The 27,809-nt window shown below is 47.8% G+C and overlaps 1 protein-coding gene across 1 annotated transcript in view; it reads left to right on the top strand.

Annotated features, from left to right (window-relative positions):
* Positions 1-27,535, top strand: part of MED6 (RNA polymerase transcriptional regulation mediator-like protein) — a 113,170-nt gene extending 85,635 nt beyond the window's left edge. Inside the window, exons 4-5 of the mRNA XM_087689502.1 lie at positions 9,599-9,726; positions 26,553-27,535. Of these exons, the coding sequence (XP_087545628.1) occupies positions 9,599-9,726; positions 26,553-26,768 (344 nt within the window). The 3' untranslated portion in view covers positions 26,769-27,535. The remainder of the gene's footprint in view (positions 1-9,598; positions 9,727-26,552) is intronic.
* Positions 27,536-27,809: the final 274 nt, after the last annotated feature.

Below are 27,809 nucleotides of genomic sequence, written 5' to 3'. Positions count from 1 at the left end.
GCAAAAGAAATCATTGAGTGTATGTCACAACCGAAACACAAAGAACTAAAATGCAGATGCAAAAATGCAAAACACAAAAACACAAGCAGAGAAGAAAGAGAACTCGAAAGTGAATGAATGAATGCTGTAAATGAAGAAATGAGTGTACAAGATGCTCAAGGGGAGAGCTGCCCAACAACTAGCTAGCTTGCGTGGGAGCAGGCTGAGGAGGGGGTCGATGTGTGTTATCCATCAGAGATGGATCCTGAGTGCTCTAACCATCGGTTGGAGCAGAAGCTGATGGAGAAACATGCTCAAAATGCAAAACCACCTGTTGTAGAAGATGATGGCATCAACAAAATGGGGCAAAACATAGCATGTAGTAGTCATTAGGCCGAAGGAGAGGTGACCACGGGGGCAGGCTGAATGAGGCACTTGATGGATGGAGGTTGGGAAGAACTGGGGTGACATGCAAAACAAGGGATGGAGAAAACATGCTGGGCAATGTCCTATTTATAGATGTGGATCCACCCAAAGTTTGGTTGTTTGCTTATGGGACATAGAAACTTTGGTAATCTTTGAGTTTTGGGGCTATTTTGTTGAGCTAATGTAAATTTAACGTGTAATGCATCTTTTTTAGCTTAACAAACAAGTCCATGTGTGAAGAAAACTGGTAGGGTTTGCATTGAGGACACACAGAGTGTACGACCACGACAGAAACACATACAGATAGACACAGACACAGAGAGCAAAACTCAAACCCTAAATGCAAAACTCAAAACTCAAACACAAACAGAAGAAGGGAGAGAGAGAACACAACTCTGAAGTGAATGAATGCTGTAAATGAATGTAAGAGTGTACAGTGTGCTCAAGGGCAAAGCAACGTCGGAGTGTGACGTCCACCAGAGACGGATCCCAAGTCTGCAACCACCAATTAGAGTGAGAAAGGAGAGGAACTGCAAAACGATGGTACTGGAGGCCGATGGAGAACCAAACGCAAGCAGTAGAGGATGTAGAGGGAAGAGGGCGGCCCCAGAAAGCTGCAAACGCAGCAGATAGAGTGTCGCCTAATGGAGAAGACCATCAACTAGAAGTTGCCTGGTAGTGGAGGACCAAAACGCAGGGTACTGAAGGTCGCCTAATGGAGGAGGGCTGCCTATTGTCGCCAACAGCTAGATGCTGCAAACGCAAAGAGCAAATGAGGGTGGAGGTGTTGGCGATGAGGAAGGGGGCCAAATGCAGCAGGAGGGATGGCGCCAGACAGTGGTGGGCAACAGTTGGAAGAAGGTACCACGGCACTGTGAGGTTGGAGGGAGAGGTGGCAGCAGTTGTGAAGGTTGGACAACCATGTCGAGGTAGACTGATGGCTGAAATCTGCACTGGAGAGTGTGAAACCTACACAGACGGAATAACGTTGAATGGGGGCAGCCTGTCTATTTATAGATGTAGAAGGGTGCCCCAAAAAATTAGGGTTTTTGGGAGATCATTGAAACTCTCTCAAACCGCTCCCCTTTTTAGGGTTTTTCATTAATTAAATGTGTTTTGGGGCTGTTTAAAAATGCTAATCAGCTGAAAAGCGTGTTTTAGCTCAACACCCTCTCTCAAGCCCAAAATTGAGCCGAAAGGTTAGTCTAGCCACTGTGATGTTTACTCACCCCAAGGCGTCCCACCCCAAAGCAGCAAGGGCATTGAATAAAGGGTGCACGCCGGCTGCCCAGTGGCCTACCAAGACTACAGAGGCACTGGTTATCTTACCAAGGGAATCCAAGTAGTCACCCTAGAGAGGACAAGGCATTGGACAAAGGGTGCACGTTGGCTGCTCAGTGGCCTACCAAGCCCTACAAAGGCGGATGGAACCACATTGATTTTTTATTTTTATTTGAATAAGTGAGTTAAATTTTATGGGATACGGCCGATTGAGTAACAGTGACCCAAAAGACGAGAGTAGGGAGGGTACACCCAACACATCACAAAATAGTACAAGTTTATCCATCCACTCAAGGGTATCAATGACGAGAAAAAACATGTGATGAGGTATCCATGTGATGGAGGAGGATGGTGGTGTGGTAACAACAGCCGCCGGTGGAAACAACTTAGGATCCGCTCAAGTGGTGCTATGCACAATGAGATGCAAAGTATGCTACATGCTGAAGAATGCTGATACAGTAGGTGCCACTTGGACAGTGTCCCTCGTGGGGAAATTGCTCACTTGCCTAAGCGCGCCCTAGTACAAGGATGAGAAAATCATGCAATGCAAAGGGTGAGGTACAACAGGGGAAAGAAGCCGATGTCGAAGACAAAGTGCTGAAGCTTGTAGAATACCAAGAAGGGTAGGAACCCCCTCTCAACTTGGATGTAAATGCCGAAGAAGGAAGAGGAGCTTGAGCTTGATGTCGGTCTTCGTATGGTGCCGAGAACCATAAGAAATGAAAGAAGATAAAGTGGATGAAGCACCCTGCTAGAAGAGCAAGGTAGAAGTCACCGCCATGATAGCATCGAGAGAGATGTTGCACAATCCGCCTCGGGAGGAGAAACCACCATGTTGGAAGAAGAGCAAGCACTCCTAGGATGATGAAACCATGAAAGGAATGGTGTGCATCCCTGCATCTCTAGCCTGGGTAGGACCAAAGCAATTAGCAAGTTAGCCCTACATTGAAAGACAAAACCTTGCAAAAGAGATGAGAATCTGCAAACACAGAGGTCAGTGGTGAGATGCTCCAAAGCAAAACATGACAGAAAAAAAATCTAACTGAAAATAAATGCAATGAATGTATGCAGCGGAAGACAAAAGAATGGAAAAGCTAAGGACAATGAATCCTATGGGCTTGACTCTAAGAGTGCGAAAAATAAATGCTAGACTGATCTAGGGTATTTGAAAGGACCTAGAAACATACTAGTCAAAGAAGATGGCCATTGCGTATGCCCAATAGCAGAGCTCCGCCAAGGGAACGCTTGACGAGGTGGAGAGGAAGGTGAGATGGATGCATGAAGTGCAACGGGATCGGAACTTGTAGACCAATCAGCCTAGTCCCTCAGGGGTAGTGAAAGAGATGGGTTGTTGAGGTTGTACTTGAGTCACATGTCCAGTAGCAACAATGGGTGCTGTAGGAGCAGATGAAGCAAGAGTAGATTGTGTAGTCCCATTGGACTGTGTAGTCGTAGCGGTCTGTTGAGGCTTTTTAGGTGGAAGACCTTGGGCCTTGGAGCGACACTCCTCGTCCACATGGCCTACTCTCTGGCAATGTGTGTAAAACCGGTTTTTCTTAGGGAGTTGCTGCTAGATAGGTCTAGATTCTTTGGTTCCATCGGAGGAAGAGGAGTCACCCTTTGATTGGCTTGCCATCGCATCTTGCGAGTTCTTGCCACTGGTGGTTTTCCCCCCCGAAGAAGAGGCCACCAACCCCCTCTGCTTTGAATAAGGCTATGATGAGGATTTCTTGTGGACTTGATCATGCAGCCTCACATAACGCAAGAATTGGCACTCAAACTCATAGAAGGTTGGCAATTGGGGTTGGGAGATGATGTGTTGAATGAAATTGAAGTACTTTTTGGGCAACTTATTCAAGAAGAATGTAACCTGATTGTCATCTGACTTTGGAGAGCCAGTAGTGGCGAACTCGGCAAGTAACCGCCTTTATTCAGCCAACTTGACTTTCAGATCATCCCCTTCCTTAATAGAGAACTCTTGAAGCTCAAAGTTGAGATTGATGTGCCGAGTACGATCTCGAGCCGCATAGCGGTCGAGAAGGTGACTCCAATGCTCTGACACGAGTGGGTTGTGCTGCAATTGAGAGTGAAGCTCAGGAAGAAATCCTTGCATCAGCTCAACATTGGCTGTGGCATTGCGGGCTCTCCATTGACGGATGTAGTTAGGGTGAGCTAGTTGAGGGTCCGTCGGCATAGGCTCTAGACCAATGACGAGGTCCCAAAGACCCTGAGACTCAAGCACTTGTTGCATGAAATTCGACCAAGTGGTGAAATTTGACCCATTAAAACGTATCTTATCTATGAAGGCATTCTTGGCCGTTGCAACAGGAGTGGTAGCGCTTCGAGATGGATAGTGTGAAAAAGGGTAATGTGGGTAGGATGGGGGAGTGGAGTACACTTGGGAATGGGCCCCAGAGTGCCCACCAGGCATGCGGGTAGTGTTCAAGGTGGATCCATAGGTAGAGATGGGCTGACTAGGTATGGGCATGGTAGCCACATGAGTAACCCAAGGAGGTGGGATGGGAATAGGGGGAGTAGAAGATGGGAATCCCTGCATAGGTGTAACCCAAGGAGAGTGTGAAGACGCACCATAAGCTGAGGATGGAAACCCCTGTGTTAGAGTGGTCATGTGAGATGGGAAACTGGGGATATGAGGGGGATGCCCATTATAGTCATCCCAGGTACTATGGGTGTGCTCATTTGCTGAAAGGTCAGAGGCACTGTGTTAAAGGGTAGCATTCCCCCTAACAAAGTACTATGATGCAAAGAGGTAGAGAATGGGGTAGAGAAGGAGAAAGTGCTGGGAGCGGAGATGGAAGATCCAACCCCTAGGGTGTGTGATGTAGTTGTGGAGTGTAATCCAAGGTTTTGGAAAGATGATGAGAGGTGATCAAGGTATGAGATAGGAGGGAGGGATGGGAGGGAAGTGAAAAGTGTGTAACATGCTCAAATGAAAGTGGAGTGTCCTCCTCCTCACCGAGTCTATAATGCCATCTCAGGGCCTTTGGTGATGGAGAAGCCTGATAGGAACTGGAGAAGAAGGTGTCTGAGACATTGTGATTTGGTTATGAGTTGTATTGTGTGCCTCGCACAAAGACTAGCTCTCCACAATATCCATAGGATACTCTTTACAAGAGCACTGGCTCTGATACCATGTGAAGAAAACTGCTAGGTTTGCACTGAGGGCACACAAAGTGTATGACCACTGCAGGAACACAAAGAGACAAATGCAGACACTGAGAGCAAAACTCAAAACTCAAAACTCAAACCCTAAATGTAAAACTCAAAACTCAAATACAGAAACTCAAACACAAACAGAAGAAGGAAGAGAGAACACAACTCTGAAGTGAATGAATGCTGTAAATGAATGTAAGAGTGTATAATGTGCTCAAGGGCAGAGCAATGTCGGAGTGTGATGTCCATCGGAGACAGATTCCAAGTCTGTGACCACCAGTCGGAGTGAGAAAGTAGAGGAACTGCAAAACGATGGTACTAGAGGTTGCTGGAGAACTAAAATCAATCAGTAGAGGATGTAGAGGGAAGAGGGTGGCCCTAGAAAGCTGCAAACGCAGCAGATAGAGTGTTGTGTGATGGAGGAGAGCATCAACTAGCAGTCACTTGACAGTGGAGGATCAAAACGCAAGGTATTGAAGGTCGCTTGATGGAGGAGGAGGGCTGCCTACTGTCGCCAACAATCGGAAGCTACAAACGCAGAGAGCAGATGAGGGTGGTATTGAGAAACCCTTCACCCTTCACCCGCGTTTTTGCGTTTTTGCATTTTTTGCGTTTAGAGTTTGTAGCCTTAAAAAGGGGCGCCATCCTAGACTGACTGTGCCTATTTATAGGCCACTCTCTCATTCATTCCTTACGGTTGATTCATTCAGTCCGTCGCCTCTTCTCTCCAACCTCTCCACTACCCTCACACCCCTTCAGGAGGACATTGCAGTTCGTGGTCCATGGCTGTCTTCATCATCTTTCTTGTGCTACGACACCCTTGCTCCCTTGTATCACATTCACTCCATGATTCAGATTTTCATCATTCCATTCATTAGAGTTTCTTCTCTCTTCTCTTCTCTTCTCCATGTTTGCCGAGTTCACTCCGTGTTCCTCCCCGCAAACCCTACTATCTCGCTGGTACATCATCTTTTGACATGGTATCAGAGCTGGATTTGCTCAAACAGTGGTAAAGATCCTCCACTCTAGTGACGGCAAAGACCGGTGGCGGGTTCGGCATTCACTTCTCTTCTTCCACTGCATCAAAATCTCGTTTTTGTAGGTTTCAGGTTTTTTCCAGCTTGCTGTCCACATCCCCTTCACGGAGGACATTGTAGTCTTACCTGTCCCTGTCTGTCATCTACAGTCTGGTGCCTGTTTCTAGCCTTCCACCCGTAGTTTGCAGTTGTTTACAGTAGAGCGGCTGTTTCTGATCACTCTCCATTTAGAAAGCACTCTCGTTTTTGCAGATTTCAGGTATTTCAGCTTGCTGCCCACACCCCGGACGTGGAGGACATCGCGGTCCAAGTTGGCCATTGCTATCTGTAATAGTCTGGTGTCTATTTCTAGCCTACCACACACTGTTCGGAGCTGTTGGTTTCACGTGCGTTTTTTGTCTTTCTCTCTTCTCATTTACGTTTTTCTACTGGTTGCAACCTCTTACTGCTGGTAGCATTCTCCTCCCACTGGCAACTCACTTCTAGCCTTTTCATTGCCCTCCTAGCCCTTAAGGCGGACATTGCAGTTCATGCTTCGTGGTTCCTTCTTCAACAAAGCACACTGGTATCCATGGCTTCTTTACCAACAGATGACTAGACTACTGGGTGCTCCTATTGTGGCATCACCGAACACCACCGATGCTTGCTGACTTCGACCTTTGCTCCCCACCCCCTTGGAGTATATGCATCTTCCACTAGACACTCCTTGTGTCACCTCTCCTTTTTGGGCCACAGAGATCGTTCTGCATCAGTTATTAGAGTACTATGCTCAAGGCAATAAGATGCATCCGATGCGCACTAAGTCCTTTCGAGCACATGGAGGATCGATTGGCACTACGACCTTTTGGAGATCGTTGCAATGCCAGCGGCTGTCTACCTACCACGGCCCGCGGTTTTGCAGCTCGCTCCATCGAGAGACAGTGATTGTTTGATACCATCTCCTCGTTAGTCCGCCCCTTTGAGAGACAGTGGCTGCTCAACTTCTTCCTCTTCTTCGGCTTCGTGGTCCTCTCCATTGAGAAGTAGCGATTGTTGCCTACTCATTGCTTAGTGTGAGCCCCATCCTTCACCCTCGCTTACTCAGGTTTGAGAGGCCACCTTTGGGAGCTCTTCACCACCCCAGATACCTTCTTTGGCACAATTGGCGGCACTTCTTCATTCTTAGACATTTTGGAGTCCTTGATCCATGAGTTTTTGGATTTCCTATCTACCTCAGAGGGGGATTTAGAGGGGGATGATCTTTCTTTGCCCTTCGAGGAGGCATCTACATCTAGTGTGACTTCAGAGGGGACTCCTATTCCTCCAGTTTCAAAGGGGGTCCCCATCCCCCGCTCAATCCTTCGCACACCCTGGTGGAGGCCTTTTACCTTCTTCTTTTACCCTTGGATGGGGTGGCTTCCTTTCAACGGTCATCTCACCTATTGATACCCACGATCTCGAGGATCTATCTAGATCGGGGCCTTGGAGGTTCAACCGCGACTTGGTGACGAGGCCTTCGTATTCCTTCTTGCATGGATGCTCGGAGCTAGTGGCTTCTCTCGCGAGGTTGAGTTTTGGGTTCTCCAGTTCACGCTATCTACTGTTCTTTATTGTAGGTTACCTTTCAGGTGGAAATCTTGGATCTTAGGGATCCTCTATATCTTCCTCCTCCTCTGCATTGCACGTTTTCATCATCTTTGTACTAGGGCGCTTGGGCAAGTAAACATTTTCCCCGTGAGGGACACTATCCAAGTGGCACTTGTTCCATGAGCATTCTTTAGCATGTAGCATTTCATCTCCACCTCACTCTTCTCTTCTTCTCCTTTTTGGGCCTGAGAGGGGGTGTTGTGAAACCCTTCACCCACAGTTTGCGTTTTTGTGTTTCTGCATTTTGCATTTAGGGTTTGCAACCCCAAAAAGGGATGCCATCCTAGACTAACTGTGCTTATTTATAGGGCCACTCTCTCATTCATTCCTTACGGCTAATTCATTCAATCCGTCACCTCTTCTCTCTAGCCTCTCCACTACCCTCACACCCCTTCAAGAGGACATTGCGATCTGTGGTCCGTGGCTGTTTTCATCATCTTCCTTGTGCTACGGCACCCTTGTTCCCTTGTATCACATTCATTCCATGATTCAGATCTTCATCATTCCATTCATTAGAGTTTCTTCTTTCTTCTCTTCTTCTCCATGTTTGCCGAGTTCACTCCGTGTTCCTCCCCGCAAACCCTACTGTCTCGTTGGTACGTTATCTTTTGACAGGTGGAGGTGCTTGCGATGAGGAACAGGTCCAAACGCAGCAGGAGGGATGGCGCCAAAGAGTGGGCGACAAGATGGAAGAAGGCGCTAGGGCACTGCGAGGCTAGAGGGAGAGGTGGCAGTAGTCGTGAAGGCTGGACAGCCATGTGGAGGCAGACTGATGGCTTAAATCTGCACTGGAGAGTGTGAAACCTGCACTGGCAGAGTAAGGCTGAATGGGGGCAGCCTGTCTATTTATAGATGTAGAAGGGTGCCCCAAAAATTAGGGTTTTTGGGAGACCACTGAAACTCTCTCGGAACGCTCCCCTTTTTAGGGTTTTTCATTAATTAAGTGTGTTTTGGGGCTGTTTAAGAATGCTAATAAGCTGAAAAGCATGTTTTAGCTCAGCACATGTACCTTCTATTCATATGTTCTATTTTCTCATGTATCAAGTAGTGCTCACTTGAGTTTTCCTCCCGTAAGTCTCACTTTCTAGTGTCCCACCTCTTTCTTTCCAAAAAGTTTTATTAGCTGTACCAAGTGAACGAGCAGTGAAATGTCCATTTTGTCTGTCTATTTATTATATAACCATCTACCACCCTCTTAACCTCTTTCTTGCTTGGGTCATTCTATGTCTCTAGCTGTCTTTCTGTTTATCAAGCATGAACATGTGTGCATGCGCATACACCGGACTATAGAAAGCTTGCACATGGAATAACTTTTACTACTTTTTGTACTCATTTGCAAGGGTTCCATATTAATGGTGATGGTTTACAACAATATGAGCCATAAATATATATACTCAAGTGTACACATACATGTGTAAATGGTAAGAATTTTACAATGGAAAGATGCATGTATCATGCATTTAGAGGATAGAGTTACAAAAGAGCATGTTTGCTCAAAGGCTATAGCTTTGTGTGATAGATGAACCTGTGTGTGTGAACGTGTAACATACAAGGCTGGAGGATAGAGGACAGAAAATTGATAGGAGAGAAATTTAACCTATGGTGGGCCAAGAGGGAGAATCTAGAAAAGGTAGAGAGAGAAAAGTGAACAAATTTTAATTGAAGTCTTAGTTGTGGTGAGAGAAATAAAATCTGCATACCACAATAGGAAAGTGCTTGGACCATTGACTGATTGAGAAGATTGCTGACTGGAAGTATTTTTGCTATTGTTGAGCTGTTCTGCGAGACTTAAAAGTGTATCCTGACATGAGTTTTGAGTTGTTTTGGAAATGATCATATGGAAATATTGGAGCCTTTTGAGTGATTCAATATGTTCATCATTCCTATTTTGAGCTTATCTTGCCTAACAGTTGTTGGTGCTTCTTTGATGTCCTGAATTCGTCAGTTTGGTTATGTAAGCTTCTATTAGTAAACTGTTGGAGCATTCAATTTTGGTAAGGCATAATTGTAAAAGTAATTTTGCTAGTCTAATTTGAATTGGTACTGTTTCAAGATTTTTTTCTTGACTTTGCTAGATAATGAGGCAGAGCTTGCAAAGTCAGAAGGCAAAGGAGATATAGATGAGAGTAAAAAGGGATTTGATGTGTTCGACGTGAAAGAAATGATAAGGGTTGATCAGATTTTAGGTGCTATTCAACGAAAGGTATGAACCTAAAGTTTGTCCATGAATTCTTAAAATTTGCTTACCTGCTATTAGTGCTACATGAAATATTCAAACAGTGACTGCTTGTTATTGGTTTTTGACTTCTGTTGGTAGGGCTATGGATCCATCAAGTCTTGAACTTCAAAAACTTGCTTGTCAGTATTAGCACTACTGATTATTGTTTTCATGACTTTTGATGATTGCACAGTTAAGGTTAAACTGAATGATAGCTTTCCATGTGTTTTTTAATACGCATGAAAAGGTCAACTCAAAAACTTGATTCAGAGGCATTGCATACAAGGGTATCCTGACCTGACCAAGCATTGCAATCATGAAAAGGTATTCCTTGGTAGCTAATTAGAGTTGCTTTCTCATCACTTGCTGTCTGCTAGAGAACTGCTATGAAGGCAATTGGGGTGGTGTTGATGTTCACATCCTTACAAAGTGTAGGGTAGCCTTTTCTGTATGATGCTAGAGCTCGATGTACTCAAGGATGGATCATCAGTACATACAGCTGGCAATGTCTGAGGCTGCTGGCCACAGTGTGGTTTGTTTCCTCTTCAGGTGCCAGCTGTTATTTATCCATCACTGCAGGCGACTTCGGTATCTGAATGCCAATATCTCTAGTTCATTTTGGGTGTCATTTAGATGAGGCATAGCTAGAGGAAACCAATTTCAGGAAAAGGGTATGGCTCTTCTGCCACTTTGACACTGAGAAGCTGTGTCAAGAGTTCTCTCTTTCTTTTTTCATAATGGGCAATTATATCAATCACATGAGAAGTACAAGAGACATGGCAAAGTAGCAGAAGAAACTGCTGCCTGCCAGGAAACTAAATCCTCATGAGGGAGGAAGCCAGCATGCTGAACAAGATCCAATTGCCAATGGAGAAGACCCTTCAGCCTAGCGACATGACTTTGAACCCCAAGGTGGAATCAAAGATGAAGGCATTCCAGGTTACCCAGTTGTGCCAAAAGCCCGAGAATCTAAGAAAATGAATCAATATCTTCATAAATGGCTATGCAAGAGTGGGATATTTTGCCTTGCCAAAGATCCAATCAGAGAGACGCAGCAAAGGTCACACCATAAGGGTTCTCTCTCTCTCTTCAGATGCTTAGGGAGGGGAAGACATGGTTCCCTGTACTGAGATGGAGGTCCTTTGTTTCAAGGTTCTGCCTGGCCCTGATGCGCAGCCACTGACTAAATGCAGCAAACATACCTCTGATGCATTAGAGGGAGGAAACTGATGGAATGCTGCCAACTGATAGTCAGGTGTGCTCCTATGTGCAGGTCATATCCATCACTAAATACTCTGAGGATCTTGATGGGAACACTTGTTGGAGTCTGCCAATACTTTTTTTTTTGGTTGCAAATAAAGTGTGGCTAATTATATTACTTCAGAAAAAAATCCTGAATACAAAGAAGTGCTCATGCTCAATAGACCAAGCTGGAGCTGGTGAAAGTCACAGATACATCATATAGACAATCCTCTCAAGGCGGTCTGGGGGGGATAGGGGCAAGAAGCCATGGAGGGGGGGTGTATCGCCATCTGGGGCTGCCTGCCTGCATCACGAAGAATAGGTCCTGGCCGCCCCAAGTGTGCATGAAATGACCTCGGAGCTCCCGACGAGCCCTGGACTTGCCCTGCACCTGATCCCATTGGCCTCGAAGGGAGTGGATGATGGAGGTCCTGAGCTCTGCTAAGGTCGCCTGTACTGAAAGTCTCTCTCCACCGAAAGCCACCTGACACTGCGCCTTCCAGATATGCCAACCAGTAAGACTCCCTATGATTTCCCATACCTTAGAGTGATTTGCTGTGGGCTCCAGTACCTAGCGGATGGGTAGAGCCTCTAAACCCACCATTGCACACGATCCTATCTTGATAATGAATATCGTATCCTACATCCCGGCCTCATACAGAAGGTGACGGCCCTGGCTGACCGCCTGCCAGCAGAAAGCACCCCAAGAGATACATCCAAGGCTGGGTGCTATGTGGTGCAAGATGCGGCATACTCCTCTCCATACGAGCTGTGTCGCCTCACACGACCAAAGGTAGTGCTTTGGGGTTTCCATCGATTGCTATGTGCAACACTTACAAACTCCCTCCTTCTGCATCTGGGCAAGCCAACTCCCCACTGCTAAGCTTCCATGTGCCACCAGCAATAAAAAATACGATACCCTCCTCGACCTCCAGCTGTCCCATAGGCGGCACCAGAAGGTCCGTCAGAACGGCTCTGTGATGTTGTGCTCTGCCCAGTGTCTGCTACGTGACGACGCCCAATCCATGTCCTCCTGCATCAGTACGTATTTGCCAATCTTGGCGGTGTACTCGAGGAACCTCGGTGGCTTCTTGGCGACTGCAGTGGCTGGCCAAAGCCACTCTCCCAGATCCACTCGAGCTCATCAAGTGGCCCTCCTTCCCAGATCTAGAGGCGCCACTCCCTGAGCTCCTGCCAAAAGACCAAAGGGTCGGGCCATGTCTTCCCCTGAAGGCCAACCATCCGGATCCTCTTCCATGAAAGGATAGCTATCCCCTCGTCGTGTTGCCCTCTGTCAAGAGCCAGACGCCCCCCCTCCTGCACTGTGAAAAAGGTCCCAGGTGGAGCGCCACCCACTCTTCCTGCCACCTGTAGGGGGATGCTTACTGGTGAAAACCTAGGGGCCCATACCTCCCCGGGCTCTATCGGCTCTTGGATCGGGGGAGCAAGCCACTCCTGAGGTATCGTTGCATCTATCTCCCTGCTCCTCAACTCCACTCCTCGCTGGCAGCTTGATGCTTGCTCCAACATCTCCTCGTTCGCCATCCTGTACACCTCCCGCCATGTCTTGACGGTAGGAGCCAGGCCAACCTCCCAACCAGCCCACTGGATGTGGGGGCGCTCGCCAATCTGTGCCCCTTTCCGACCTGGGGATTCCAAATCACTGGTTGACGGTCTATCTCCTCCTGGCAACCTAGGGGGCTTTGGATAAGGGCCTTACGAAGGCCCTGCCACACACGGAGCAAGCTGCGTAGGAAGGGTGATCTGGGCTAATGTGAAGATCCATCTTAGGGAAGGCCTTCACTCACCGCCAAGCGTTGGTCTACAGTCCTGAAGACCATCTTGCAATAGGATCTTCTAGGTCTGCCCTCCCGGTGTGAGGCCGTGGACAACTAGCTTGCCCAAGAGGGCCATACTTTGATACTCTCGGTCTATAATCCCAAGCCCTCCCTTTGACCGATGTCGTATAATGGTCGCCTACACCACCTTGGCCCTAGAATCCTTGGAGCCATCTAACCCGGACCAAAGGAAATTCTGCACTAGGCGGCGAAGTTGCATTACGCAGGAGGAGGAGAGGCACCAACATGAGGCGATGTTCCAGGCCGTCACTAGGAGGACCTGGCTAACTACCAGGGCTCAACCGGCTAGTGAGAGGCGAGCCGTGCTCCAGTAGGTTAGCTTCCTCCGAATAGAATCGAGGACTGGAAGAAATTGCTGGGCGGCAATGATGTTGAGTCCCACCTGGAACCCTAGGTACTGGACGGTCTATCCTTTGCTCACCCATCTAAATCCCAGGTGGACGCCCCACTCCGTGCTAGAGTCTGGGTCTGTGAGAAAACCAACTGACTTTCGCCAGTTGATTTTCGCTTCCGTTGCAGAACAGAACACCTCAAGAGGCAATCTCACTCTCTCCAGCATTAACTCATTGTCCTCTATGTAGAGCGCTATATCATCTGCATACTCTGCGTCTAACAACTCGGTCTCCTCTCTTACTGGAAGTCGGAGGCCACGTAAACCGCTCACACGTGACCTGAGGAAGTGAGACATCGCCTCTGCAAAGAGAAGGAACAAGTACGGGGCCAGGGGGCAGCCCTGTCAGACCAATCTCTCCAGCCGAAACTCCTCCCCTCGTCTCCCTCCTATGAGAACCCTGCTGGTGGTCGATCTGTAAAGTGAGGAGACCCCAGAAATCCAAGCCTGGGGGAAACCCAACCTCACCATGGTGCCCTCTAGGAAATCCCAGTCCACCCTGTCATAGGCTTTCTCAAAATCCAAGAGTAGTACGGCCAATCTTTGCCCACTGTACTGGGCCCACTCTGTCGCCTCAAAGAAGGTGAATACATTGTCCAGGATGCTCCTATCCTAGACAAATCCTGTCTATGTGTCATGGATGATGTCTGGAAGCAAGGGTCGTAGTTGCCTATCAATCATCTTTGCCAGTGCCTTATAGGCCACTGACAATAAGGTGATCGGTCTCCACTGGGAAAGCTCCAACCGGTGTCCCCCTTTGGGGAGAAGACTGATAAGGCCTGCCGATAGACTCCCTGGCATCTGTCCTGAAGTGAAAATCTCTTGAAAGGCCAACAGTAGGGGGTCCTTCACCACTTCCCTGAAGGTAATGAATAAAGCCTTAGAGACGCCATCCTCTCCCGGGCATTTCTGCCCGTCCAGTGTATGGAAAGCCTCCTCTAGTTCCTTCTCTGTGAAGGGGGCTAGGAGGGAGCGTCCCATCTCCTTTGTGACGAGGGATGGGATGTTATCTCGGACCTACTGTCTACATCGCTATCCTCTAGTTGAGACTGTCTCTTGCTAGAAGAGGCGACTATAGTAGTCGGTGGCAATCTCCATCACCTCATCTAGGCTAGAACGGGTCCTCCCATACTGATCTTGGAGGCTGCGTATTTGCTCTCCTGAAGCGCGAGGCTGGTGCACCTGAAAAAACTCCCTGCACATCATGTCCCCCTTCCGCACTCAGAAAGCTGCTGAGGTGCGGAAGGAGAACTTAGAGCGCTTGTCCTCTAGGCTAGCAATGGCTGCTTGCACACGCATCTCCTGTGCATGGAGAATGGGATCCCCTGGTGCCTCTTGTGATAATCTCTACGTGGCTGCGAGGTCCTGTCGGAGTGCTCTCTCCTCCTCCTAGCTCTGCTGCATGGCCTGTATGGCTGCCTCTTGGCAGATTCTGCTCGACTTAGCTAGGGCCTCTGCAACCTCCTCTGCGATCTGGCCCCTCTTGCCCCACTCTCTGGTCCAAATCTGCTCTATCTGTCTCATCACCTCCTCCCTCCTGTAGATCGAGTCAGGGATCCGACAAGATCGTGTATCTAGGGCAGATGCTGGGGGATCTAGTGTCAGGAGAACTGGGCAGTGATCGGACAATGTGGTGCCCGCCAACTTCCTAGTCTGGCCTCCTCGAGAGCCTCCCTACTCTCCCACATAAAACCTGTCCAACTGCTCTAGCAGGACTCCACCTAGCTGCTTGTATCCCCAAGAGAAGTCCAGCGACCTCTCCCTCCTGTGGAAGGCAGGGTCTCTCTAGGCATCGCGTGCTCCTACTACCAGTAGAAACACCTCCCATGCCTCCTGCTCCTCCCCGGCCATGCCCTGGTAGTTTCTCCCTCTGCCCTGTTGGTCCTCCAAAGCCTCCAGGTTGTTGAAGTCTCCTCCAACAATCCAGAAGTCCACCTCTGGGAGTCCTTCCGCGATCTCCACCCAGAACTTGCTGCGTGCTATAACCTCCGTAGGGGCATAGTTATTAAGGACTCCAAGGCACGAGTCCCCAATATCCAATGTGATCCATAGCACCCTCCCTGCCACTATCGTCCCGTGGTCTCCAAAACAAGCGGTAAGACTCCGATCAATAGAGGTGCATATGCCTCCTCTCCTACCGTGGGCACCTATGGCGTGCTCCCAGTAAGTGTGCGAGCTGCCTGGGAGTACCTTCCCTACCCGCTGGGCCTAGGTGGGGGTGAGCTTGTGCTCCTGTAGAAGTAAGATGTCGATCCGTCCAGCAAGGGCAGGCTGTAGCTCTTGTCGAACAATCAATTTTCTAGAACCACGTGCCCCACTGTAGTGGAGGCTATTCACATTCCAGGATGCAAGGTGTAAGCTCATGGGAAAACCTGTGATTGCCCGAACAGGCATCTGTTGGGTGTGGAGGCTACTGATGACGAGGAGCTATGAGGCATACAAGTGCGCTTAGCTGCCGGTATGGACGGCGAGCTCCATTTCTCCATGGTGGCCCTTGGCTGGACCATAGGGGTGATAGAAGTTCCAGGTGGTACTATCAATGCATCTATCAGCCATGCGGAGAGTCGAGACTCTATGCACTGGTAGAAACGGGCCACCTGTGCCAGGGGCCACTCGATCACATCCCTCGTAGCTCTCCACTGTGGAGGGGCTCGAAAGATAATGCTCAAGTGAGGGACCTCAGCACTAGCCCATCAATTAATGTTCATCATGCAACCAGGCTACTACTGTGCAAACAATGCTAGTTCTTCTCCCATCCACTGGGAGGTGTGGTTTGCCACCTCACTCTTCAACTCATCCTCTATCTGTGCTGACGTCCACTCCCTTGAGTGAGAGGACTGAAGAAAAAAAGGGTAGTTTGGTTCATCCGGTGGTGCTAGTAGATGGACTTTGCCCCTTCTTGACTTACGAACCACGAAGATCCCCACCTCTAGAGGTATCTCAACTCTCTGCGCTCCGCAACTCTCAAGTAGGACCATGGGCCACTGCGGAAGAACTCCTGTGGCAACAGGTGCTTGTCTCGGGAAAGTGCGACGGGCGGCAGGGGTGGATGAGTTGGTGGTTGTATGGGAGGGGGGGACTGCTGGTGCAAAGAGGATGTAGGCGTGTGTGGCTCATCATCTCCTGTGGGAGGAGGGGGGGTGGGTCTGAGGGGGATCGCCTGAACCAGGTGCGGATCAGGGGGGGTGCTTGGTACGGGAGGTGGTGGGGGAGAGGATGATCGAGGGATGATGGGATGGACGAAAGTACATGGCGGGTGTGGGGGGGGGGGGGGGGGCATGGGGTGTGGAGGCAGGTGGGAGGTGGGTGTGGGGGCTGTGTGGACTCCGGAGAGGTAGTCTGTGGCGAGGGTGGTGGGTGTGGGGGGCTGTGGTCCTGTCGGGTGGGGCGGGCTGTGGAGTGCTCTGCCGAGGGGGTGTCGCACGCCCACCTACTCCTTGTTGCCGAGGCTGGGTCCGAGACGCTGGCTGCGCCCCCCCGCCATCTCCCTCTCTGTCGTCTCTGGACCCATGTGAAGCTATCAACGTCCACCTGCGGGCCGGTTTGTGGAGCCACCTTGGCTTCGAAACGCGTGCAACCTGCTGCCTGATGCCCAAAGTCATGGCAGTGCACGTAGTGTCTTGGCTGCCCTGTCACAATGACCTGCTGCCTAAAGGAGTGCCCGCCCGCCTCAATCTCTAGGAACTGTGGGATATTCTTGACCTCTTTCATTGCCACCCGTACCCTTGGGACTCCTGTAGCTGTCACTACATCCGCGAAGAATGCGGGAAGGATAGTGCTGAAAAGCCGTCCAAAGTCTTCCACCAACTGGCGATACTCAATCGCCAGGCTGGGGAAAAGAAGGGTAACTGGGTGCCGAAGAAACCTGTTGTGGAGTACGAATGTCTCCACAGTAAAGCCCCTGTACCAGGGGACCATGTGTATGACCCCCTTCGTGGACACATATGGTGAACTAGCGAGTAACTCGCGAGCTGCGTCTGCCGAACTGAGCCTGACCATGAAAATCCCTTGGCCCATTAGGACCGCCTCCACGATAGTCTGCGTTGTGCCGATGTGCAGCGTGGAGTGAAGCCAGTCCCGAAGCTGGGCCCTGGTTGGGGAATGTCCTACTACCTGACCATAAATTGTTGTTTCCTTTAGCTCTAGCTTCTTAGCTCGGACGGCTAAGAGCTGCTCCTCAGAGAGGACGACACACAAGGTGTTTGACTGAGGGGCATTCGCTGAGTGTGCCGGCGTTTGACTAGAGGTTTCCATTGTGCGTCCCTTCTGAGAAAACTACCAATCACTGAGTGAAGCTAGTTCCGAAGCTGGGCCCTGGTTGGGGAATGTCCTACTACCTGAGAAACTCGCAGAGTGAAGCCGGTCCCAAAGCTGGGCCTTGGTTGGGGAATGTCCTACTATCTGACCATAAATTGCTGTTTCCTTTAGCTCCAGCTTCTTAGCTCGGACGGCTAAGAGCTGCTCCTCAGAGAGGACGACACACAAGGTGTTTGACTGGGGGGCTGGCTCGATGGCACAGTCAGGGCAGGGAGCGGCAGCGCGACATGACGGGAGAGCTTGGAATAAAAAGTTCGAATTTACTAAGATCCGTCTGCCAATACTTTGTTGGGTGATTATGTTCAACACAACTATGACGCTTTTGTACATTTGGAGCTTTGAAATAAAGAAGAGGGTGGGAACAACCTCTTGGGAAATCCAAGAAATCACTGGATGAAAATATTTCATGGACCGGTTTACCAAGGGGGGGTGAAGAGTAAAGATCAATGGAGGAAGGTGAAGGGAAAATGTATAATGTGAAAAGGAAAGATATGAAATGGATTTGGAGCCATCCAAAGGGCATGTGAGGCTCATAATGCCATGAATTTGGAGCCTTATGACAATTCAACCAAATGGGACCCTTCTTGGAAGCATTAATGGAAGAAAAATCAGGCACATGATTTTGTAAGATTTTTTAAAAATACTTCCACTCCAATCCAAAAAAAGTTTTCAACATGAAAGTTGTAGCACGTGAGCTGAAGTTTTGGCTGGTATTTTTTTATATTTTTTTGGAGCTACGAGTCGGAAGATATGGCAATCAGGATTGGGATGATGTTTTCGATGCAACCATTGATACCAAGACAGTGCTGTTTTTTTTATTGGCATTTTATGAAAGAGGGTCAGCCTCTTTTTCACGGGTAGGGTCCCAATGCTTTCATAGATCTGCCAATGGTTCAAATTAATGCTATTGGGTGACTTTGTGAAGTGGGACCATGGGGCTTCTATGAAGTAATGCTCAAATTGACAATGCTCTGTGACCACCTCTTGGCAAAGGTGCCTCTGTTTTTTGATCAATGCCCTGTTCATGTGGTACCATGGAGATCGATGGCTAACTTTAAGCTCCTGCTCCAATAGGAATGCCCGGTTTGAGTCGAAGTGGAGGCCTGCCTTGTTGGGTATTGGCCTTTACTTAAGGAAGCTATGGCAGCCATTGGCATGATCTTAGTGCCCCCTAGCTTGAGCGCCACCAATCTCAATGTCATGCGTATGCTATGGGATACTGCTTGCAAGCGGTCTACCTGGTTAAGGTTAAATTGTCTTGGAATGCCATCCTTGCATTACCATTTGAAATGGGGCACCTTTGCTGGTCATTTTTTCTCTTGTGGGCTGCTAGGGAATTTTATGGCTGATTGCCTAGATAAAAAGGTAATTCCAGAGGCAGGAATTCCACCCGTGGTTGAGAAAGATCTCATGATTGAAGGCCCTCAGGATGAGGAGGTTCCAACACCCACTAACATAGACAAAGGGAAAAAACCTATGTAGTCCCAGGATCAATGGGAACATGGTTGGATGGATGTCTGTTCCAAAAGGAACAAAAAGATTAATATGGACATCTTATAGACCTATGTGCAATGTAAGGGCTAACAAGGTCTCTTTTGCTCCATAGAATGCTTCTACTGGGAAAACCCCTAAGGATTACTTCAAACATCCCCCAGCTGTAGTTGCTTTTGATACACAAGGCAAGGTGATCACTCCATAGGATTGGCAGTATCCCAGATGTGTTCTTGGGAGATAAAAAGGTAATTCCAGAGGCGGGAATTCCACCCGTGGTTGAGAAAGATCTCATGATTGAAGGCCCTCAAGATGAGGAGGTTCCAACACCCACTAACATAGACAAGGGGAAAAAACCTATGTAGTCCCAGGATCAATGGGAACATGGTTGGATGGATGTCTGTTCCAAAAGGAACAAAAAGATTAATATGGACATCTTATAGACCTATGTGCAATGTAAGGGCTAACAAGGTCTCTTTTGCTCCATAGAATGCTTCTACTGGGAAAACCCCTAAGGATTACTTCAAACATCCCCCAGCTGTAGTTGCTTTTGATACACAAGGCAAGGTGATCACTCCATAGGATTGGCAGTATCCCAGATGTGTTCCCAAGAAGGGGAATGATCCCTCTACCTCTAAATCAATGAGTTAGCGCATGACCTTATGTGCAATATCGGTAGATTTTTTAAATGAGGGAATGCTTGAGCTCTCAGCACAAAAAAGTTAAAGCGAGGCATGACCAGCCTTGGGCCTCGGGAGGATTTGGTTCCTTGGCATACTACAATCTCCTGAGTTCAATTGCTGTGACTTAGTACCTTTTTCTACATGATGGCCTAGAGCCATTTTGCATCTTGTAATCTTGTAATCTTGTACTTCTCTCTCTTTTTTTTGTAATGAGTAATTATATTAATTATGAAAAAAAGTACAAGATAACAAGATTACAAAGTACATGGTGGCTCTAGGCCATCATATATGAACCAAGTATAATGGATTCAGTAAGTGCAGAAGGACGAGAGTGCAAGAGGCACCCCAGGACTAGACAAATAGAAAGGATCAAGAGTGTTGATGAGATTTGGCTCATGAGCTTGGGCCTTTGTTGCCAATGTCTTGAATACACCATCTTCAAAGAAGTCTCCTAGCACGGTGAAGGGGTTGGGCCTCTAATGTTTTTCCTGTGAGGAGGAAGGCCCACTTGCAAGGTGGGAAGTAGAACTTGGACCAAGGTGTGATGAATCTACGTGCACCATCAAAAGCCAGTTGGGCTGGAGGATCACGGGCATGTTGTTGTGGCTGTTGCTATTTGGAGAGTTGTGGATCCTTGGGGGCAATAGGAACTCGAGCAATAGGCGCATTAAAAGATTTGTCTTAGTGACATAAATTAGTGTGAGGGCGATCCTTTGATGGAGAAGGATTAGCAAGTATTGTGGGCATAGAGACCTCCTTCGCTTTATCTTTATTCCATCGAGCTTTTGTCTATGCTTCTCTCTCCAAAACCAATGGAGGAGTTTGTTGCTTGACCTTAGATTGGCTAGGTTGAACGATCTATTGCTCGGAAGAATGTGCATCGGGGGTTGGGAGTGGGGGGGGGGGGGGGGGGGGGGGGGGTGTGCTTTGATCTTTATCCATGGGCTGATCCACCAAGGTACTTTTGTGGTCTAGGCTTTCCGTTGCAAAGTGACCCAATCGACCACAAAAGAAATAGTGGCTAGCAAAAGTATCCCACTTAAGCCGAAACCAAAGAGGCCTCATACCATTGCAATTGAGGCGCAACCAGTTAGGTCTCTTTCTGGTTGTGTCCCATAGCATGCATAGTGGATTTCTGTTGGCTACGTTCAGATGGGGGGACACCAACACATGACTCACTACAACCCTAGCATCCTTGAGGAGGGCCCAGTAAACCGTCAAGCAACGCTCAACTTCCACCCACTCTGAACATGCCTACTGGGGTAAACATTGGAAGTTTGCCATAGGACGCCATGAAACAATGTGCACCAACTATTTCTCAAAGAAGAGGGGCTGCTGGGCAAGAAGGATATCTTGTGCCAAAGGAGAACGAAGCACAATCTTATTAAAACCATGTGAACTAACAAAAATATCCTCCACATAATCAGCCTCAAGAAGAGATGTCAACCATTGTTGGATCTTGGTGAGGACATGTATCGAGCCGATGAAGAAAAGAATGGCACCTCGCTCATGGAAAGCAGAAAAGGAGCAAAGAACCTCCTGGGTATTCACTTGTACATCCAAAATCTCTTCCTCTGCATAGGTAGGAATATCTCGATGATTGTGCTCAAACAACTCCTCCAACTGAGAATTGCAAACTCAAGCAATTGTTCCTAATTTGGTACTTGCAAATTCTACAAAGGAGAAGCCAGGTGGACGTAGGAGCGTTACGGAGAATCACCCAGATCAGGGGTCTCAAGGGCAGTAGGAGATTATTCACAGAGATGCTTGCTACGCTTGATAGATGGTTGAACCTTAGGAAGGCTCAAAGCTATCTTGTTGGTGCAAGGCACCATATCTTCTTCCAAGGCAACTTCTTCCAGGTCCATGTTTAGACCCAAATCATTAGGGGCCTGATCCATCTCAGCTGCTTTGAACCTTTCATCAAGGCGTAGGACTTGTCACCAGCTCATGTTGTGTATGTTGCAGGCAAACATAGGCTGACCTTGCACACAATAGGCACATGTACAATAGACATCGAGCAGGCATATCAGATGCTGTATTGGCAAAATAGGGTGGTTGTAGGAAGAGCAGTCTCAGGATGGCACTTGGCAAGTGTCGGCTATGTTTGTCTCGCAAGTAGCCACTGCAGGAGTATAAAGCCTGCACATAGCAAGCAATGCGGCAAAGGTTGGAAGCGGGCGCATAACAGGTGTGGCACAGGTTGGAGGTGGGCACACGACAAGTGTTGTGGGATAGGCTGGAGGCCGTTAATACATAAGTCCCCCCAAGCTTGATAGGGCAGACAAAAGAAGGCTAGCACAGAGGGCATGAGCTTGTTGTAAAGGGTAGGATGTTGACGAAGCATATGAGTGGCACGTAGAGGGAAGTGCAAAAACCCCAGGAACTAGGATAGGACCAAGCTCATATGGCGCTCAGGTACTTCTTTTTTTTTTCGTAAAAGGTAATTGTATTAATTACGAAAAAAATACAATATTACTTGATTACAAGATACATGATGACAAGCCAGGCCATCATGTGAAGAGGTGCTAAGTACTACGAGTTACAATTTCATGGCAAGGATGCGGAGGAAATTGCCATATGCCAAGGACGGAAGTCCTCCGTAGAGAGCAAATCAGAACGATGGAGAAGAGCTAACTGCCAATACAAGAGGCCCTTAAGCCTCACAATATGCCCCTGAACATTATGGGCGGAGTCAAACAGAAAAGCATTCCGAATGGTCCAGTTATGCCAACAGCCCCAGTATCGAAGAAAGTGGTACATGAGCTTCATATGTGGCTGTGCGGGAGTAGGGTATTTGGGCTGGCCCAAAACCCAATCAAAGGGGCGCAGTGTGATACCAACCACCCCTCGCCAAACGGCCGACAAAAACAACCAGACTTTCTTAGCGACGGGGCAAGAAATAAATCGGTGGCGGGCAGATTCCATAGTAGTGGTGCAAAAGAAACAGGTGCCATTGGAGATTCGTCGCTTGGAAAGAGCCGAAGCAAGCGGAAGACCCCCAATCATCACTCTCCAAAGAAAGACTTTGTATTTAAAGGGTGTCTTGTTGACCCAACCCTCCATCACAGTTGCCCTCCACCATGACCGGGATTTACGCAATCCCCATAAAGCATTCGCTTTAGTAACTAGCCATTGATTGTCTTTAACCAGAAGATGATACACTTGATTAGCAGAAGCTTTGCTCAAATGCAGCCGGCCTTGTAGGTCCCAATCCTACCAGGGATGATCCAAAGCAAGAGCAGGAAAGGGTTGTCTGCTCTGGAGCACCGTCGAAAGCTGTTCCCATATAGGCCTATATCCACGAGGGATCCGAAAGAGCCTCCTAGCAGTACGAAACGATATAAGCACATTGCGACTGGCAAGGGTGGCATCCGCGACTGAAGACAAGCCCAAACGTGCCATCCGGTTGAATTGTGGTCTAAGCTCATGTTTACCTTCCCACGAAAGTAAACGCGAGACTGCCAGTACTTCCAATTGAAAAGAGTTAGTAGCCAAGCGATCCTCCGTTGGGTGCCACTGAGCCTTTTGAAGGACGTGTTTCCAGGAACACACCAAATGAGTAAGCAGCGATGACGAAGAACTGGAAAACCGCGAATCCGCATTAAGAACATGCCACCAAGAACCTTGGAGTTGGGTAGTGCCATGCCGAAGCCCATGGCCCTCGAGGAAATAACGGGCGATAGCGACCCATGGATGATGATCATCCGAGCACATGGCGCGGAAAAGGGACCAACGAAGTGCCTGCATGTGAGTTTGGGCATCTAAAATCGCTCCGCCACCCATGCGTTTGGGGGTGCACACATGCGACCACAAGATCCAGGAAATACCTGCATGCACTGAGTCCTTCTTCCATAGCATGAAGCGAATAGACTGAGTGAGAGCATTCAGAGTCGTGGGAGTCCAGGGCAACAATGGCAAGAAATATGTGAGCATTGGCAACATAATTATCTGGGCTACTTTGAGGCGAACATGAAAAGGCCAGGCCTGAGACTTCCAATACATAAACTTGGCCACCATTTTCTGAGAAATCCACTGCAGAAGCTGTTTTGGAGGAACATCAACACCCAAAGGGTATCCAAGATGCCTTACAATGGAACCTCGAGGAACAACCAGACCCTGCCAGTCCAAGGACTGCAAATCCGACTCCGTGCAGCTTAGAATGGCTGATTTGAGCGCATTGATACGAAGGCCTGACGCCTGACCAAAGAGACCCCAAACATCCAATGCTTTTCGAAGGTTATCCTTATCCGCCCGCAAAATCATAAAAGTATCATCCGCCAGTGATTGGCCAATGAAGTGTTGTCCTGTAGGAAGCGACAGTCCGGCCAACTGGGAAGAGGCGGCCATATGTGTTAACATGGAAAGAACTGGATGTGTCGCAAGGGCAAAGAATAAAGGGCTCAAAGGGCACCCCTGTCTGACAGAACGGGCAAGGGCAAATGGTTCAGTAACACCTCCGTTCAGCATGACTCGCGAAGACGCCGCAGTACTAATGGTGTAGATCAGACGAGACATCCGAGCACCAAAGCCCATAGCAGACATAAGGTCAGCAACGAAAGACCAGTCCAGATAGTCAAAAGCCTTTTCCAGGTCCAGTTGAATCAATACCACCTCCTGATTAGAATGGTGGGCATAATCAATGGCCAATTGGGCATTCAAAACATTATGTAGAATATTTCGGCCCTTAATGAAACCATATTGGAGAGGGTGCACAAGGGCCGGGAGATGCTTATGGAGCCGATTCGCCATTATTTTGGAAAAGATTTTGTACATTGAACCCATCAAAGAAATGGGGCGCCACTGAGTCAACTTAGATGGCGAAGAAACTTTTGGAAGTAGTTTAATAAGTCCTTGTTTCCATGAGGGAGGCATGATTCCCGTTTCCCACACCTGTTGAAACAAAGCCTGTAATGGTTTCGCCAGTTGGGTAGCGAAAGCCTCAAAGAACTCATTGGTGAGACCATCCCAACCCGGACTTTTATCTTTGGGCAAGTGTAATAAGACATCCATAACCTCTGCTTCACCAATATCTGACTCCAGAGTAGCTTGCATGTCCTGTGGAAGCTGATTGTGGACCAGGTCATAAAAAACCGAACAGGCCTGAGTAATTTGGGCTGAAGGTGGGGAAGCGGAACCCAGAAGGTCACGGAAATAATTCCTGCACATATGCACAATAGTCTGTGGATCCAGGATAAAATGGCCTTGTGCATCCTCGAGTCTGGTCATATTCTCTCGAGTTGGAGAGGCATGGAGAGCTCGAAAGAACTTATGTGTCTGACATGCACTATCTTGCAAAGTCTCTGTCAGATGTTGCAATTTGGCCTGCTGATACGATTTTAGCTGGAATTCTTTAATAAGATCGGCCACCCGCATGGCCAGTGCAAGCAGAAATGCATCATCCGGAGTTGTCCACCAGCAGGGAGCGAACCAAAACCAGCAGGTCCTCCACTGCCCGTCGACGGTGCCGACAAAGAGAGGCATGATAGATCCCATATTGCCGACGCTCAGGTACTTCTCTCTCTCTCTCTCTCTCTCTCTCTCTCTCCCTCCCCTGTGGAGCTTTACCCACCTTAGCTTGAACCCTACATTAAAAAAGAGAAGCTACCGAGTTCACTTGCTATCCCCTCTCTTTTTGGCAGCATTTCCTAACCTTGGCCAACATACAGTTTGAGGTCCCTAGAGACATGCATGCAATTGTAAAAATTACATGGTGCAACAAACAAAATCTGAGCAAGGAGTAGAGAATACACAGCAAACATGAGAAGAAAAGAAACTTCTTTAATTCCAAACAAGTTGATACAAAGACAGCTTTTTCCATTCGTGTACTTCCACTATGAAGCTTAGATGGTGATTTAGATGGATGATAGGCGAAAGAGCTTAAGGCTAGTTGGAAGAACTCTGGGTAGATTGAAAATAGATTAATGATGGCTTTGGAGGGGACTTTCTTTTATAGCTCAAGAAGGTAGTCTAGTCAGTCTATCCGACCGACCATATTCTGAACCTTTCCTAGTCGGCTAGGGAATATTCCCTTTATTGTCAGGCCAAGAGCGATGCCCCTAGACCCCCACCAAAAGGGTTGTTGGTCCCCTTGGGATCCCCCAACTGATCCCCCAGTCAAGGGTCGCTTTTGTGGCCCTCGAAACCCAAAATAGGGATCCGTGATAACTCCCACACCCTGCAATTTGATGTAGTGTGCCTTAAGTTGCTACCAACTTAACTACTCTATCTAACCCAACGGCTAGATTCACAAAGGTCACCTTTTTTCCATCCAGTTACATAGACCTCATCTGACATAGAAGTCAGGACCCAACTCATATGGTGATGCAAGGTAGGCACTGGGTTATTGGAAAACCAAATATGATTTAAAAAGTCGAACGCCAAGCAAGATGGTAGAAGGCTTAAAGTAGGGGATTTCCACTAGGTGATTGGGTGAGGATGAAGATTAGCCGTGTGCATTTCTATATTCTATGACTCCATGGAGGCCCATTTGTATTTGTTCAAGTCTGAACTAGTGCTGTGTAAAGGATGGTCCTATATACCTAGGTTGTAGCAGGCATGTTCTAAGACTAATGACTGGCTAGTAAAAAGACCACGTTAGACCCTTTATTACCCTCATCATTTTGGTTGTGCTTTTGGTGATGTGCTGACAATCACTGTATTGTTGGTTCTGCATTGGGCCTTTTCTCACATGTTGCAAGAATCAAGGGACTATTGCTTTGGCAACTCTGTTCTTTGGGTACATTCAGCTGATGAGAGAGAGAGAGAGAGAGAGAGAGAGAGAGAGAGAGAGAGAGAGAGATTAACTTCAGTTGTTTCATAAAACAGCTCCCGCCGGCACCGCCGCCTCCACCTATTTTTCCTGTTGTGATCGCTGAGAATGTTCCTACTAGCACTCCCGCCTTGACTGAGGGTGTTCAAACACATGCAACACAGCAACAACCCAGTGGTGGAGGCGATAACTCAGCTCTTGGTAAACAAGCAAGCAAGGCTCCATTAACTGAACAGCCTTCAACAAAGCGAGTGAAGACAGAAAGACTATGAAGAGATTCAAAGCCTTAAAGGACTGCTGGACATAACAATTGGAAGCCCATTTTTGGTGAGATGGTCAGGACCCAGGTTTGAAGGCCAGTGAATTTGTTGCTGATTACAAGATCAGAGGGTTCCTGTTATCTCGTAAAGTATGTAGAGTAGAGCATGAATACTTATCAAGCAGTTGTGAGGTTTCGCAAATTTCAAGTTTCTGGGAAGCTGTTTGACATATGCAGTCATGCTCAATCACAAACTGTTTCAAATGACTGTTGAAAGGAACAAGAACAATGTTACTGCATTGCATGTAGGCCCAAGCCACTCAGAAAGAAAGAAAATCGTGTTGATGTCCACTGGACTCAAAAAGCATAAGTGACTAAAACAAAAGATGCATGGTGATCACTGCGGTCGTGCTCTGAGGTATTAACTGCCAACAGGTATCAGAAATAGAGCGTCCTCAAAGCAGCTGAAACACACCAGTGATCTTGTGAACATGCTTCCAAAATAGACACAGCTTGTAGATGGTTTCAGGTGATAATCTTGCTTAATTGTTAAAGCGATTAAAGGGTATGCTGGGTTGAGACCAAAACCTCGTGCCATCATTCGTGCATTTTTTAAATCTCAGCATGTTGATAAAACAGACTAAAAATAGTGCATCTAGATTGTAAGGCTGTATCATCAAGCATTTTGGGAGTTGATGGTTGAAGACCTTGGCATGCCAATTAAAAATTCCCAATGTATTATTCAAGGATTTGAATAATCCAAATGGCTAAAGCACAATATAACGATGAAAAATGCAAGTGAATGCGTTATAGTGTATAATATACCATGATGCCAATTCAAATTGTTTCGCATATTCATGGCCAATCTTAGATATTGGCAATGGCTAAACATGCACCACAGCACAGAAAAATTGCTTACACATTTCTTGTACGATAAATTTCATATAATCTATGAGCAGTACTGGTCACATGGTATTGTGCAAACATATGGGCAATATTTGGAAGCAAAATAGTAAGAACATTGGAATGTGCCACAAAAAATAGCATAACTATG

The sequence above is a fragment of the Lygodium microphyllum genome, chromosome 12, assembly GCF_053477565.2.
Source record: "Lygodium microphyllum isolate KBCC chromosome 12, Lygodium_microphyllum_v1.1.10, whole genome shotgun sequence".
In the NCBI taxonomy this organism is placed as follows: Eukaryota; Viridiplantae; Streptophyta; class Polypodiopsida; order Schizaeales; family Lygodiaceae; genus Lygodium; species Lygodium microphyllum.
Note: the sequence above shows the minus strand (reverse complement) of the source record. Positions and strands in the feature narration are given on the sequence as shown.